Raw genomic sequence first — 15,211 nt, forward strand, 5'->3', positions numbered from 1 at the left:
CCCTCCACCAGAAGGGTGGGGCCTCGCGGGGAGTCCGCCCAGGGGCGGGGCCTCTGGCCTCCGAGGGCCGGCTCGAAGGGAGGGCGAGCAGTCGATCGCCGAGCGCGCAGGCGAGCACCATGGCATCTCCCCTCCCGCGGCGCCTTCTCTTGGTGTCTAATTCGCGGCTGCATGGGGAAGGCTACCTGGAGCACTGTGAGGAGCAAGTGCGCAGCTTCTTCGGGGGGTGAGGCGCGGGGGTCGTCGGGGAGGGCGGCAGGCGTCTCCGCCCCGCTAGGAGGGCGGAGCGAATGGGGAAAGTGGTAGGGAGTTCCTGGGGGTTGCGGGATGAGATTGTGTAGGGAATCGCGTCCTATCTCCCCCCGGGACCGCGCTGCGACCCTTGAGCTGGGTGGTCTTTAATTGCTCCTCCGAAGTGCCCAAAGGGCAGCCTGAGGGAGGTTCAGCCTAGCCCAGAAGCATCCTCTAGCCCGGCCCGGGAGAGGTCCCTTAGCTCAGAAGCGTCTCCTAGCCTGGCCCAGGAGGACTCTCCTAGTCTAGTCCTAAAACATCCCCCAGCCTGGCCCTGAAGCATTCCCTAGCCCGGCCTGGGAGGGATTTTCCCCCACGGGGCTCCGTCTGGCCCAGAAACATCCCCTAGTCTGGCCCTGAAGGATCCTCTAGCCCGGCCCGGGAGAGGTCCCTTAGCTCAGAAGCGTCTCCTAGCCTGGCCCAGGAGGACTCTCCTAGTCTAGTCCTAAAACATCCCCCAGCCTGGCCCTGAAGCATTCCCTAGCCCGGCCTGGGAGGGATTTTCCCCCACGGGGCTCCGTCTGGCCCAGAAACATCCCCTAGTCTGGCCCTGAAGGATCCTCTAGCCCGGCCCGGGAGAGGTCCTTAGCTCAGAAGCGACTCCTAGCCTGGCCCAGGAGGACTCTCCTAGTCTAGTCCTAAAACATCCCCCAGCCTGGCCCTGAAGCATTCCCTAGCCCGGCCTGGGAGGGATTTTCCCCCACGGGGCTCCGTCTGGCCCAGAAACATCCCCTAGTCTGGCCCTGAAGTATCTGCTATCCCGTCCGGGAAGGGTATAACTGGGAGCTGACTATGTATTGAAGCCTCAAAACTTGACATAGAGTAGCCAACTTTTTTTTTTTTTCAACCTTGTACTTTTGATAGTGAGTATTACATAAGTATAAAATGTCTGTATCTTAGATGCCACTGATAGTGGGAAATTCTGATAAAGAGAATTTATATTCTTCCAGGAGTTGTACTTTTGTCTCCAGTAGTTTAAATAGTAATCTCTGTAAAATAAGAGAATCTTTGAACCTTGTTTGGAGATAAAGTATGAAGATAGTATTGGAAGCCTACTTATTTCTCTTTACTTTTCACATACACTCTCCTTCTCCCTTGAACACATACTATTTTTTTGTCTCCTGTTCTTGCCCTAAACCCACAAGGAAAAACAAAATCCAGGACTTTATCTGAAACTGCTTTACACTGGAGTATACATTACTAATGTCATGTTAAGGTACACTACCCTTTTTAGGTAATTCTGCATTTTAAACCAAAACAAGGGAACCCCTAAGTGGAATTTCAAACTAATTAGAATGTAGAAGAGATTATTTGGGAATGCAGGGAAGGCATTACAAGATTCCTTGCTATCCAGGAACTTAAGAGGGGAGATAACATGTACACATAAAATCATATTCATAGTACAAGCAAGTTAGATAGATGCAGTATCTGGAGAGAGGAGGTAGAAAAAGTCTTTTGCAGAAGACGATTCTTAAGGAGAGTCTTAAAGGAAATGATAGTTTCCACCAGGAATATGAGCATTCCAAGCATAGGTAAAACCCAGGACAAATATGGGTGTTCTCCAGTCCTATGGGAACAATTTGTAAGTGATTATTTCAAATCATTGGGAGGGGGGACAGATTCTGCAATCTTTGATTCATTTTTTTAAAATATGTACAAGAGAGGGTTGTCAAAAATTGATCATTTCAAGCTGCATGGTGCAGACTGACTCCCAAACCAGAAAAGGTAGCTCTGAGAAATCTAAATTATTAATACATTACCTTGATAATTATTAAAATCATAATTTTTCCTCAGAAAGGAAATGGAGCATTATGTCTGAGGAATAACATGTAAGTCAGTGTGGACTGCATTGAGATGAGTAATGGACATGTTAAGATCAGAAAAATAGGGAAGGACCATGTTCTGAAGAGTTCTGCTTACAAAACAGAAGTTTTTATTGTTTCCACAGGTACTAGGGAGCCAATGGAGTTTTTTACAGAAGTGGAATGGGAGGGAGATGTGACACAGTCAGACCTTTGTTTTAGGAAAATCACCTTGGCAACTATATGGAGGATAAATTGAGAAAGGAGAGATTTGGAGGCTATTGTTTCAGATTAGAAATGGAGATGTATTTCTGACTGAATAGAAATAGAGAGAAATGAAAGGATTTCAAAACTGATTAGATGGCATGAGTGAGAATGATGTTAGGAATGACAACAAGATTGTAATGCATACCAGGGTAATTGCAAAAGAGGGTGGTTATCTTGACCTGTATATTCTGAAGATATAATAAGTTTGTGGGAAAAGATGAGTTCTGTTTTGGACATTTAAGATTCATATGTGTATGGACATCCAGCTTGCAATGAACATTAGGCTGTTGGTGATTTGGGACTGGAGCTCAGAGAGAGCCTACAACAGTAGAAAGATCTGGGAGTCATCTAGATCAAGATAATAATTGAACTGGGGAGAATTTGTGAGATCAGAAAATAAAGAGAAAAGAAAAGGCTCAGAACTGATTCGAGGGATATAATTCCAAGGATGAGGGAACATAGGATGGAAAAAGACAGCAAACAAGTCCAAGAAAGAACAGGCACAGAAACCCAGAGATGAGATAATATTCTGTGGAGAAAGGATAGTGAACAGTGTCAAGGGTGTCAACAGGCAATCATGTCATGGCACTAATGTGAAAACCAGGTTTATTATAAGAGAAATGAACATACATGTGGAACCCAAAGAGTTCACAGGCCTTAGGAAGTTTTCACATTTATGAGAGTTCAAAAGGAGAAGGAAACATATTTCCACCTAAAAGAGTGTGGAATAGAAGGGGAAAACTGCAATGAAAGTGGGGGAACAGACAAAACCCCTCCTAAAGGGGAGGAGCTAGGCAACAGCAAAAGACCCACTCTTTTCCCTTGGGAACTGCAAGATTCTGAAGATAGAGGAATCTACTCACCTGCAAAATACCCCAATCACAAATTGGCTGGTGCCTGACTTGAATCCAAAATACAGGGAGTCCAGATTGGGATGCAAATAACAAATTATGTCACCTGGGACAAGGGGTAAAAAGGGCCTTCATCCTTGACATATTCAGAGTCACCTGCATGTTTGTTATCCATGGAAAATTTGAAAAATACAATAACTCAAAAAGACATGTTTAAGGGACCCCTCAACAACCCTTAATAAGTGTAAACAAAGGCTGAGGATTGAGAAAAGACCATTAGATATGGCAGGTAGTTTTCAGTTTCAGTTGAGTGATAATATTTGAAAGCAGACTACAAATTACTTTAACATATCCTTAAGAGCAACAATGAGAGGAAGCTAGGGCAAAACACTATCACATTTACCCAGATGTGTTGGTAAGAAGAAATCCTGAAATTAGTCTGTGCATAACAAATAATAATTCAGTTCACTTGTGTTTAAGAGAAAATCTTGTCCTAAATTTTGATATATTCTTGTATTTAAGAAATATTTACAAGTGATGAATATCTCACATTGGTTTCAAGCTTAGGCAGCATAAGATAGAGCTTAGAAGTAGAGAATGGTTTTGAGTTAGGTTGAGGTACTTTCCTGCAAATAGAATCACTCTAACTCACCTAACACACACACACTCTCTCTCTCTCTCTCTCTCTCTCACCTACACCCACACCCACACCCACACACAATGAGATATATTTATATATCATTGACTACTAAAGAACTGTGAACATTTCTTTTTGTTTTTCTCCCCCAGAATAGTGAAGCGAGTTCTTTTTATTCCATATGCACTTCATGATCGAGATGCCTATGCCAAAACTGCAAGAGAAAAATTTGAAAGCTTAGGTAAAAATCTACTTTTATTGTAGACTTGCTAAAATGTTAGTGATTATCAGATTTTAGTAAATCACCTGTCAGTTAACATACCCACTATCATGCTTATGCAAAGCACTTTTAGAGCCCAAGTAGTTGGCACAATTTTCTAAGAATTGAACTGGGTTTTTTGGTGTATAAAGCACTGGACCTGGAGTCAGAACAACCTGAGTTCAAATCCATTTCAGATGTTTTCTGGCTCTAGGACCTTGGGAAAGTTCTTATTCCTGATCGTCTTCCCAAAAATAATAATAACATTGAATGATCAAGTAATAGCTTATTCCTGGTTTTTTTTTTCCTATTCCAAAATATAACTCGGGACTTTCCTAGGAAATCATTTTGGCTTCAAATCTTAGAATTGCTAGAAATAATATTATCTTCGAGACTCAGTGTGTACAGTGACTAGAGGTCACTTTGGAATCAGAAAGGGCTGTGTTCAAGGAGCCTGGTGCTGATACATACTGTGTAACTACAGGTATATTGCCTAAACTTGGAATCCCTGATAACTTTATAAGACAGTATAAGTTAAAGTAGATTTGCCTGGCAAAGAATTTTAGTGTTCCCCACATAGTTGAAATCACAAGTCTAGTTAAAAAGAAGGGGAAAAAAAGGCAAAAACAATTTTCAGGGTACTTTCATGTACATCATTTCATTGTTACTAGGGCCATTACTTCCGCTATATTATAAAGCTAGCCCTCTGATAAGCTGAGAGCTTTCCCATGCCAATTTCTAGTGAGTGAAAATGTTACCTCTTTAAGCAAAAGTCATATCCTGTGTGAATAATCAAATTCTGTTTTTGAATTTAAGGATATGGGTTAGACAGCATTCATGAATCTCCTGACCCCGTGGAAGCTGTGAGGAAATCTGAAGCCATATTTGTAGGTAAGGTGAAAGTATTTTGAATCTTTCAAAGGCTTCAGCTTTCTTTTTCTTTTTAAATTTTGTTTTCAAAAGTTCTAAATTAAAATACTTCTTTAAGAAGACAACTACATATCTAAGGCAGAAGAACTTGGAGCCATTGCTAAGGTATGACTAAGGAGATACTTGCATATAATTTCAAGTTATACTTAGCCAGCAGCTGCTAGCTAGAAAGGTATTAGATAGGAGGTTTCTTTCTCTGTAAGAGTAAAATGTAAAATTACTTGCTTATTAGAAACAATAATTTTATTCCTTTAATTTACAGCTTCAGGGGGCAGCAGTGGATAGAGCACCAGCCCTGAATTCAGGAGGACCCCAGTTCAAATCTGGTCTCAGACACTCAACACTTCCTAGCTATGTGACCCTGGGCAAGTCACTTAACCCCAGCCTCAGAAAAAAGAAAAAAAAAATTACAACTTGAAATGATATTCCAAAAGGCAAAGAGACTAGGCATATGACTAAGAATAAATTATTCAGCAAAGCTTAATTAAGAAGAAAAATGGACTTAAAATGAAATGGGATGCTTACATTCCAATATGAAGTGATGATTTATATGTCCCCCTCTAAAAGTGATTTGGGGAACCTAGGAGGAATCTACTTAGAAATCCTGGGGTCAGTTCTGTTTTGGCCTGCTAAAAGATAGGGTGTCCTGTGGTGATGAGAAAAGTTGATCTTTGATGAATTTTTGCCAGAAGGCTTTCTAGCTTTTCCATTACTTTTTCTTTTGGGTAATGATATCTCAGTAGGGGGCAGCTATGTGGAACAGTAGAAAAAGCCCTAGGCTTGGACTCAGGATCATCTGGGTTCAGATCTGGCTTCAGACTCTGCTTCTTTTAATTCTTCAGCAGGGCATAACAGAATTGTTACCAAGATTTCTGTCTAATTATATTGTCACTAGGCTATTTTAATAACGTTTAAGAGGAGGACATAAATATATATGTGTGTGTGTGTGTGTGTGTGTGTGTGTGTGTGTGTGTGTGTGTGTGTATATATGTGTATATATATATATATATATATATATATGTCATGGTTCCATATTGGAATGTAAGCATTCCATTTCATTAAAATTCCATTTCCATCCCCATCCCCACCCCCCACAAATGATTATATTCAATTTTTCTAAATTAATCATTCTTAGTCATGAGCCTTTATCCTTTACCTTTTAGAATATCATTTTCAAATAAGTTTCTGTTTTCTTCAGTTCCTAATGGGGCATCAGAGTCACTTGAAAACTTGAGATGAGTCAGTAGTGTGTTGTGGCAGCACACTACTTGTTTATTAACCAATAATTTTTATCAATAATTAATTAGTTGCTCAACTATATAAACAAATATCTCTCCAATTATTTGTCTATTTCTGTAGAATGTTTTCATATTGCTAAGTTTATTTTATACATTCTATGGTTATTTTGGATGAAATTTATTTTTCTCATAGGGTTGTGGTAAGGATTGATCAAATGAAATATTTGTTAAACTCTTAGGACAATGCTTGGCACATATAGGTGTTTACTCCTTTCCCTTTTTCCTTTCTTGACTTAGTGATGTAGTGTAAAGGTAGTGTTAGTAGATATCTTTCCTTTACCTTGCTCTTGGAAACATAATCTGAACTGTCAGCCCTACTTCCTTGAACCTTCTACTTGGGTGCACATCAGGGGCTTTTTTTCTTGTTTTTCCTTCAGATTGAGCAAAGCTTGTATAAAGTAAGCATTCAAATGTTTATTGCTGGTAACTACTGTGGTTTTCTCTGCCAGCCCCAGACGAAAGAATTTACCTCCTGAGGGTTAGGGAAGGGACAGGACGGGATGATATGGACTGATTCCTCCCCAAAACTAATAACTAAACTCTGGTTCATGTGTACCCAGTCTTTGTAGTCTGTTTTTGGATCATCCTTGCTTATTCACAACTTCTCCTTTGAGGACATATTGAGAGTATCACAATTTCAGTATTTTTATTTAGGCAAAATAAAATATGTTTTGGTTTTTCCCATACAGGTGGCGGTAATACTTTCAGACTTCTAAAGACATTATATGATTTAAATCTGATTCCCGAGATCAGGAAAAGAGTCCTCCTTGTAAGTTGACCTACATTGATTTACTAAAGCTAAAATTAAGTGATTCTATGGATATGTTGATTTTTTTTCCCCCTGAGGCAGGGGTTAAGTGACTTGCCCAGGGTCACACAGCTAGGCAGTGTTAAGTGTCTGAGACCAAATTTGAACTCAGGTCCTCCTGAATTCAGGGCTGGTGCTCTACCCACTGCTCCACCTAGCTGCCCCTGATTTTTATTTTTCTATATCTTGCTTTCCCTTAAAAAATAAATTAGCTGCTAAATCTATGAAGATGTATTCTAGCACTATTGATAGATGTGGCATTATTCATTGTGTGCTTATGATGGCAAAACTGATTTAAGAGATTATATTAGCTAAGAATAATTTTGAATATCCTTTTAGATGGGCCCTTCAAAGCTTATTGATCTTGAGTACAACATATTCATGAACTTCTTCAGAGATACTTTAAAAATTATAGGAAATGTTAGATGAACTGGAAAATATTGTTGATAAAGTACTGTTCATTTGAGATGGAAAGTGACACAAATAAGATTATGAATAATTCTAGGTAAAGACTACCTTGATTTTTACATATAAAACAGAATATAATTCTCTCAGTACAAGGACTGACAAGACAATATGCTTAGCTCAAGGATAAATTTGTAGTTGAGTAGAGACTTCTAAGACTTAAAAAAAAAAAAAAAAAAAAAAAAGGTCTACAAAAGACTACATATTAATACAATAATCACTTCCACTAGGTCCAGGTCTATTATTAAGCTAGCTATGGGTTAAATAGTTTCTGTTATTTTAATAAAAATATATAGAAAATAATGGGAAAAGAGCAGAATAGCTGGTTTTCAGCTATTTCCTTTTCTCTTTCTGCCTTCATAGATAAAAATACTACCCCAGAAACTTCTGCTTTGCATGGCAACCCAAGCACTGTATACTTTTGCAATAAAATAGAAAAAGGAACTTCTTCTGTAGCTTTCTTGGGGCCCTAAATTCTTAAGACATTCTTTTGCTTTCTAGGAAGTCTGTCAAGTTTTGAGATAATCTAACCTAAATCATTGCTGTATTTCCAATCATACTTTGTAGAAACTAGAGAGAACTGATGTTTATTCTTTCTTACCCTTCAAGACTCTTCTGGATAGCTATGTCTTTTTTTTTTTTTTTTAATTCTAAGATACATAGCTCTTTTTAAATTTATTGCAAACAGAACAGCTGGGGTAAATGTGATGTGACACAAGCTTCAAGTAGCTTTCAGATTATGACTATTATACTTAATGCTTTGGGGTAACTAAAAGTTACACTAAAAGTCAAAACTTTGCCCTCTGGTTCTTGGTGGATCCCAGATTGTCCACCAGTATGTAATATTTTCAAATTCATTCCCTGTTACCTATCGGAGCAAGAGTTCCATAAAAGGGATTTGTCATTATTTCAGATTTAAATATAATTTTTAGTATACAGGCTCTGTGAACATTGACTTGGCATAAGAGACAAGAATGCATAATTGGTATTTATCTTTCTAATTTTCATTTCACAGCATTTGATGTAATGAAGTGTTTAAAGGTTGAAAAAAGGAGTTCTCTAATGTTGTGATCAATGCCATATCTCACTTACAAGTGTCATGCCAGTTTTATTTTATTTTCTCCATCAGGGCTGTCAGCTCTTTACTTCAAAGAGTCTCTTTCTTCTTTATTCCCAATTATTTTAGCATCCCATGTTCAGCCAGGGATTTAGAGAAATTTCTGCTTCCTCAGAAATGTTTATCTCTTCAGAATTGTAGATGCCATTAAAGATTTGAGGAGTGTGCACTTTAACGTCTGTGTTGATAACTGATTTGTTCTTGGTGGTAATTTTTGGCTCCTCACTCATGTTTTGTTGTATGACTTATTTTTTGTTTCAAAGTTAACGTGAATCTTTCAGGCAGGTGTTCCATACATGGGATCTAGTGCTGGAACAAATGTAGCCACCATCAGCATCAATACCACCAACGATATGCCGATTGTATTCCCACCTTCTTTTGAGGCTTTGGGATTTGTTCCTTTTAATATCAATCCCCATTACCTGGATCCGGATGTTAATAGCACACATATGGGTGTAAGTATGTCATTACAAATTCTACATTGGTTAAAGCAATCATAATGTAGATCTTTGCATATACAATAAATACTTGCTGATATTCTTGAAGTGCAAATGAGAAGAGATAATATTTGAAACTTGAAGAAAACCTATCCCACAAAAACATTTTAAAGGAAATGCTTTTGTATTCTTCAGCTTCCAATTCCTTCCCCTTGCCCCTTTAAGGATAAGCAAGCTCCTGAAGGAAATTTAAAGAAAAATAGGATAATTGTCCCCACAGAATTTCAAATTGCTTTTGAGAAGGGAAGAATTTGCACTTATTCTCATTAGCTTGCAGTGTGGTACATTTGTGTATTGGTTTTTAATCAACAAACTTGCATTACTATAAATTAAAAGAAACAAAACATAGAAATTGGGTGTGCAAAAACAAACAAACAAAAACAAAAAAAGGGGGTATTTGTTACCAAGGTGATAATTGACTTTCCTGAAGAGCAAAGTTCTGGCTCTTGGCCTGGCCTTAGTCAGCAGTCACTAAATAACATAGCTCAGCCCTTCAGTGAAATACACACAGTAATCACAGGGAGAAGGATACACAGGTACAGAGGTTACCACACCCACGCATTTATTTCTGTCTTAGGTTGTTTCCATAGACCAATAAGCATTTCCATTTGGCAGACATGGTGACTTAACCAACAGAATGGGCATTTAGTAGAAACTGATGACCTTTTATGGCATGATGCTTTTCCTTAAGATATTTTCATTTGATGGAGTTTGAGTAGAAAAACCTTCCTCAGTGCATTCTGAGAATACACATCAGCACAGGCAGAGAGAGAACACAAAAAGCTTTGTGTAATAGTGGATCACATTTATTTAATACTCTTAAGATTTATCAAAACTAAACTGTTGAGACAACAGAGCCCAAGGCTATACAGCAGGTGCCTTCTCCACCCGAGCTCCCTTTCCATTGCTGCTGTTTCTCCATGTGTGCTGGACTAACACTCTTGCGTTGTTTAATTGAGAGCAAATAGAAGTCTTTGGCAAGTGAAGAAAGCTCCACAGTAAGGCAGGAGGGAGTTATTTTTCAGTGCACAGTGTCACAGACACTTCAGCCATTAAATTCTGTGGATAGGTGAGGTAGCATCCTAAGAAGTAAGCATCATCTGAAGATAGTAATGAGAGAGAATGGCTACCTGCGGAAGTCACTGAGGCTTTCTTACAACAATTCTCAGATAACAAGTGTCTCTCAATGAGTAGTACGACAGTCCTTCAACTCTGACCCGATGCCTTTTGTTCCTCTAAGCCGAAAGATCATCTGAGGAAACACACAGGCATCTGGGGGTAGGAAAATGGTAGAAATGGAAATACTTGTTGGATCCATCAGTAGTCTTAGTTTTAAAAAAAAGTTTCCCTTTTCTAGGAGACACGTGAAGAACGGATTCTTCAATATCATGAAGAGCCAGATACCCCTCCAGTACTGGTATTGTCCACATTTAATTTCTATGGCTATTCCACAAGATTGGGAAGCTAAAGATAATACTATGCACATAATTAACCAGCACATGGCTTTATCTGATTTTGTGTCTTAGCTTTTTCTGCTTTTACTTCTGCATGCTTTTCATTCTTCTACTTTTCCACTTTTCTTTGGCACCTGAAATTACACTCTAAGAAGAAAATCAGTTTTCTTTACAACTGATGATGAGATACTGAAGGGGAAACAGGAACAAGAAAGCAGCATGCAGAGGCTTCAATAAGAACCACATTCAGAGAAACCAGGGGTAACTATTGGCATATAAAAGTACTTGGAAAGATAAAAAACCATAATAATTAGTGATAATACTGGTCTATTTAGATCATTATTCAGAATTTAATCTCAGATTATTCCTCCTATAAAAGGAAAAAAAAGGAAGACTTTATATATAAATCTTTTGAATCTTTTTCATCTCTCTCCCTATACCAAATCTTTTAAAAGCTAATATGCTTTTAATATAATATTTTATAAATATATAATATTTAATATTTAGATTAATGCATACTTTATTTGCAGTTCTTTCGCCTTAAGAGAATACACTGTAAAAACGACATCCCTGAAATGTGTCCACTGAGCAAAATTATAGCATCCATTCTCTACTTCGTAAAGTCTTTTTCTGGTGTCTCATTGTGGCATAGAGATGATTCTGAGAAAAAAAAGGCACTGATAGTATTACAAAGAGGTCAACCAGCACGTTTGTGAAAAGGCAAATCAATTTACCAAGTGACAAAGTTGTTAAGTCCAATAGTGTAGCTAGAACTCTCCAGAAATTTGGATGTGAAAATGAGCTGATATATAAAATAGTAAACTTGATGGAATGGCATGATCAAATCAGGTTATTTTTTTTAAAATCTGTTTTTAACATTCATTTTAAAAAATATTGTGTCCCAAATTCTTTCCCTTAAGCCTCTTCCTTACGCTTTGAGAAAGCAAGTAACATATCATTTGTGTTTGTGAAGCCATCCACAATATATTTCTGTATTTACTATGATCAAATGAGTTTTCCAAAATTAGAGGAGACCTGTATATCAGCATTGAGCAAGGAACCAGTGGCTGAAGAGAAATTGAGGATGAGAAAAGAGGCAATGTTGGAAGGAGGAAGCTTCCAGCAGGATGGGATCCAAGAATACAAGTAGAGTGATTGGCCTTGACAAAGAGAAGGCACACTTGTATAGATTCATGAAAACTGCTCTGCAGTAAGGAGGGTCTATGAAGTTAGGTAAATTGATAGTGAACTAAGTCTGCATATTTGTGTGGCTTTCTCCAGAAGTTAATGTGAGCAGATAAAAGGAAGATTTTTAGAAGAATCAGGATTTGGCAAGATGTGATTGATGTTAAGACTTGTAGAAAGTAAGCATAATTCTTCAAAATTTAGAGTCAATTGGGATAGCAGATACTTTTCAGGTTATAGCTACATATCTTAAATGGAGAGTTTTTCAGCAGACATGCCGAAATTGTCAGAATTAGGTCATTCTTTTCCTTAGAATTATCGCTTTATTGAGCTTTCATAGTTGCAATATAGAAAGGCTGCATCGACATGTTCTAGAATTGGCTGCTATGGCACAATTGAATGAAAAAATTCACAGAACAAGATCCATAATGATTACAAAGCAATTATCCATAAAGAAGCTATGACAACAGGTTTTGGCCACATATTTCCACATCATTTTTTACTTTTGATGTCAAGGAGGAGCAAGTCAGCAGGTGTATGTTATCTAAGAACAGCTCCAAGTTGGAAACTGATTCTACAGGAACCTTTCTTTAGCATAACATCTCACAAGTTTATAGCCATTTTCTTTCTCTCCCCTATCATTCCCATAATCAAAACTGCTGATCATTTTGCAATCCAATAGTTTTGTTTTATCTCTCAAGTTCAGACCATTAATCAAACTTACCATATTAAAATTTTTTGATGAAGGGCTTACGTGAAGGATCAATGCTACTGGTGGAAGGAAACAAAGCAACACTTTTAGGAAGAAGTAAAGCTCGACTTTTCCTCAGGTAAAGTTAAAATTTAATTTTAGAAAATGTTTTGTTTTTAAATACAAGGAACCATTTTGCATAATCTCATGAAATCACTAATCTAGAGATTAGTAACCTATCGCACAGAGTGACACATGGCCCTAAGGATGGCATAGCCCACTCATGAGATGCTGACACAAGTTTACAGTCCCTTATTACTTCTTCAAGGGTATCTGGCAGCTGACATCCTTAGTCTAGGAAAAGCTATAACCAGCCAATGTGATTTTGATAGAAATAACCAGTTCACTGGAAAAATTTGAAACCGTTTTTCCTCCAGGAAAAAGGATTGAGTACCAAGGGCAACAAGTAGTAAATTCTAAAGTGGTTGTATATCTGTCTGCTCTTTGATAGTTCAAAAGGTAAGACTAGGTTTTAGTACCCCTGGACTTGCTTTTTGTTCCTGTGCCACTTGGTCACTGCTCATCTTCAAGAGTGCTTGTAAAGACAAGAGGCTATTGCCACCTCCATGACCTCCTGTACCCCCTACCTTTTTGCAGCAGAGAGTTGCCTCCAAGAAAGGTACCCCTAAGCATGGATTTTTGCTGTGGCCTTCTTTCTTGAGTAGGATTGTGTTTGGCAAAGTCTTTCAAAAATCCATCACATTTATTTGATAGGTTTTATATGTATAATGTGTGTGCATCTATACATACATACATACATGTAATTATATATTAAATATGATATATAATAAAGTTAGTGAAGATAAATTAATGTTTCATTAGCCCTTATTTATTAATTGTTATTTAGGGATAGAGCTGTCAGTAAATAGATAGGTTCCTATTATTATTATTAATTACTATCTATTTCTATATGTGTGAAACTTTAAGATGATATATAAAAATGCTGCTTATGGAAGGGATTTTAATAAATCATTTGTACTGAATTATATGAAAGCTTTTTTCCCCTTATCACTTGAAAATCAAATGTAAAAAGAGGAAATCACAATCCAAGATTCTCTCCAATTTATTGTGATACATAAATTAGTTTATTGGGATAAAAAAATAACCATAATGGGCTAGTAATTTATTCCTACTGTTTCTCTTTTAATTAATAAATTGCAGTAAGTTATTTATATTGCAGTAAGTTTCATTTAATTGAAAGCATTTTTGGACTTGCTTGTGTACCGTGGGCATGGTTTATTAATGCAGTTCTAAGAATAAGGCCCAGTCACTGATTTTAAGAACCATATTTATTTGGATTATTTTACTCACATAGCTACTAATTTACTGTTCTTCACTGATTTGGAATCCTAAGTCTTGCCAGATATAGCAGTAAAACTGTAGCAGTCCTAGGCTACATAGAACTTGTCTTCAGAGATATATTATGGTTGTCTTTCTTTTCGGAAACCAGGGGTCAAACACCAAAAGAACAAGAACCTGGATCTGACCTCAGTTTTCTCCTTAATTCCTAAGTGTTCCTCAGAAGCTACAAGCTTGGCCAGAAACGATAGTCATTGATTGCAGTGGCAAAATAATCAAAAGAAGATTGCCAGTACAAATAACATGGACCTGATTTAACCTTAATTTAACCAAGATTGCTTTCCCCTCCCCCCCAAATGCTCTCACGTGTTATTTGGCAACATCAGTTTTGCAGCTATGCTATGATCACTTGGCTTTAGAGAATGCAACTTAAAAAATAAATTCTATACTAAACTTTTGTCTACACTTTTTAGTCACTAAAAATGATATAAAAACAAAGTTAATGTAACTGTGGGCATTTAGGAAAAGTTATTGCTTATGTTTTGTTAACCAGTAGGATGAGAGCACATAAAAAACTTTGCCTAAACTTCAAAACGTTGATGATTTCTCTTTTAACAGCAGTGTAACTATGATCTCATATGTATTCAAATTTATCCATGGTAGATGTCCACTCAAACACCAGGAAAAGAACATCCAGTTTTTTATTTGATTCAAACCCACTTTTATATCTATATACATATATACATGTGTGTGCATATGACATATACAAAGCTAATTTTGTCATTTTTATATACAAAATAAGTACATTCTTAGAAATTGATTACAAATTTTCAAGAGACTAAAAAAGTGCAAAAATTTTTTAGACCATCTTCAGTCGTGCTGTACAGAAAAAAAATCAAATATCGGCTCATATACAAACATTTAAAATAATTAAAATGTAATTGATTTAACAACAACAAAAAAATCACCATGTACAACTTTAAAAACACAAGAATATATTGCACCTAATAGCAACTTCATTACAATTGAAAGAATAATAGAGATACTCATCTTCCCAGTTAAGACTTAACTTTAAAGGCTTTTTTTTTTTTTTTTTTTTTTTTTTTTTTTTTTTTTTTTTGGTTTTGGTTGTGGTTGTGGTTTTGGTTTTGGTTTTGGCATAGGAAAAAAATCCATCGCACATTTACACAATGAAGAATCTTCTAAGGCTTATTGGCCTATTTTCTAGTGTCAAGAAACTAAGCAAAATTTGAGGCACATTTTAAAATTAAATGACAAATTCTTCAGTTGCTATTTTTAG

General features: G+C 37.2%; 1 protein-coding gene across 1 annotated transcript; it reads left to right on the forward strand.

Annotated features, from left to right (window-relative positions):
* Window positions 1-56: 56 nt before the first annotated feature.
* LOC141560569 (alpha-aspartyl dipeptidase-like) lies at window positions 57-14,875 on the forward strand. Its single transcript, XM_074299002.1, has 8 exons — window positions 57-226; window positions 4,001-4,089; window positions 4,924-4,998; window positions 7,025-7,104; window positions 9,007-9,180; window positions 10,580-10,639; window positions 12,609-12,691; window positions 14,063-14,875. The coding sequence occupies exons 1-8, from the start codon at window positions 120-122 to the stop codon at window positions 14,121-14,123; spliced, it is 729 nt and encodes a 242-aa protein (XP_074155103.1). The 5' UTR covers window positions 57-119; the 3' UTR covers window positions 14,124-14,875.
* The last annotated feature ends 336 nt before the right edge of the window (window positions 14,876-15,211 follow it).

The sequence above is a fragment of the Sminthopsis crassicaudata genome, chromosome 3, assembly GCF_048593235.1.
Source record: "Sminthopsis crassicaudata isolate SCR6 chromosome 3, ASM4859323v1, whole genome shotgun sequence".
NCBI lineage: Eukaryota > Metazoa > Chordata > Mammalia > Dasyuromorphia > Dasyuridae > Sminthopsis > Sminthopsis crassicaudata.

Bases quoted from the DNA above. Each gene is read 5' to 3' on its own strand.
- LOC141560569 (XM_074299002.1), top strand. From the start codon at position 120: ATGGCATCTCCCCTCCCGCGGCGCCTTCTCTTGGTGTCTAATTCGCGG. The intron at 227-4,000 runs GTGAGGCGCGGG...TTTCTCCCCCAG, and splicing joins GTGCGCAGCTTCTTCGGGGG to AATAGTGAAGCGAGTTCTTT. The intron at 4,090-4,923 runs GTAAAAATCTAC...TTTGAATTTAAG, and splicing joins AGAAAAATTTGAAAGCTTAG to GATATGGGTTAGACAGCATT.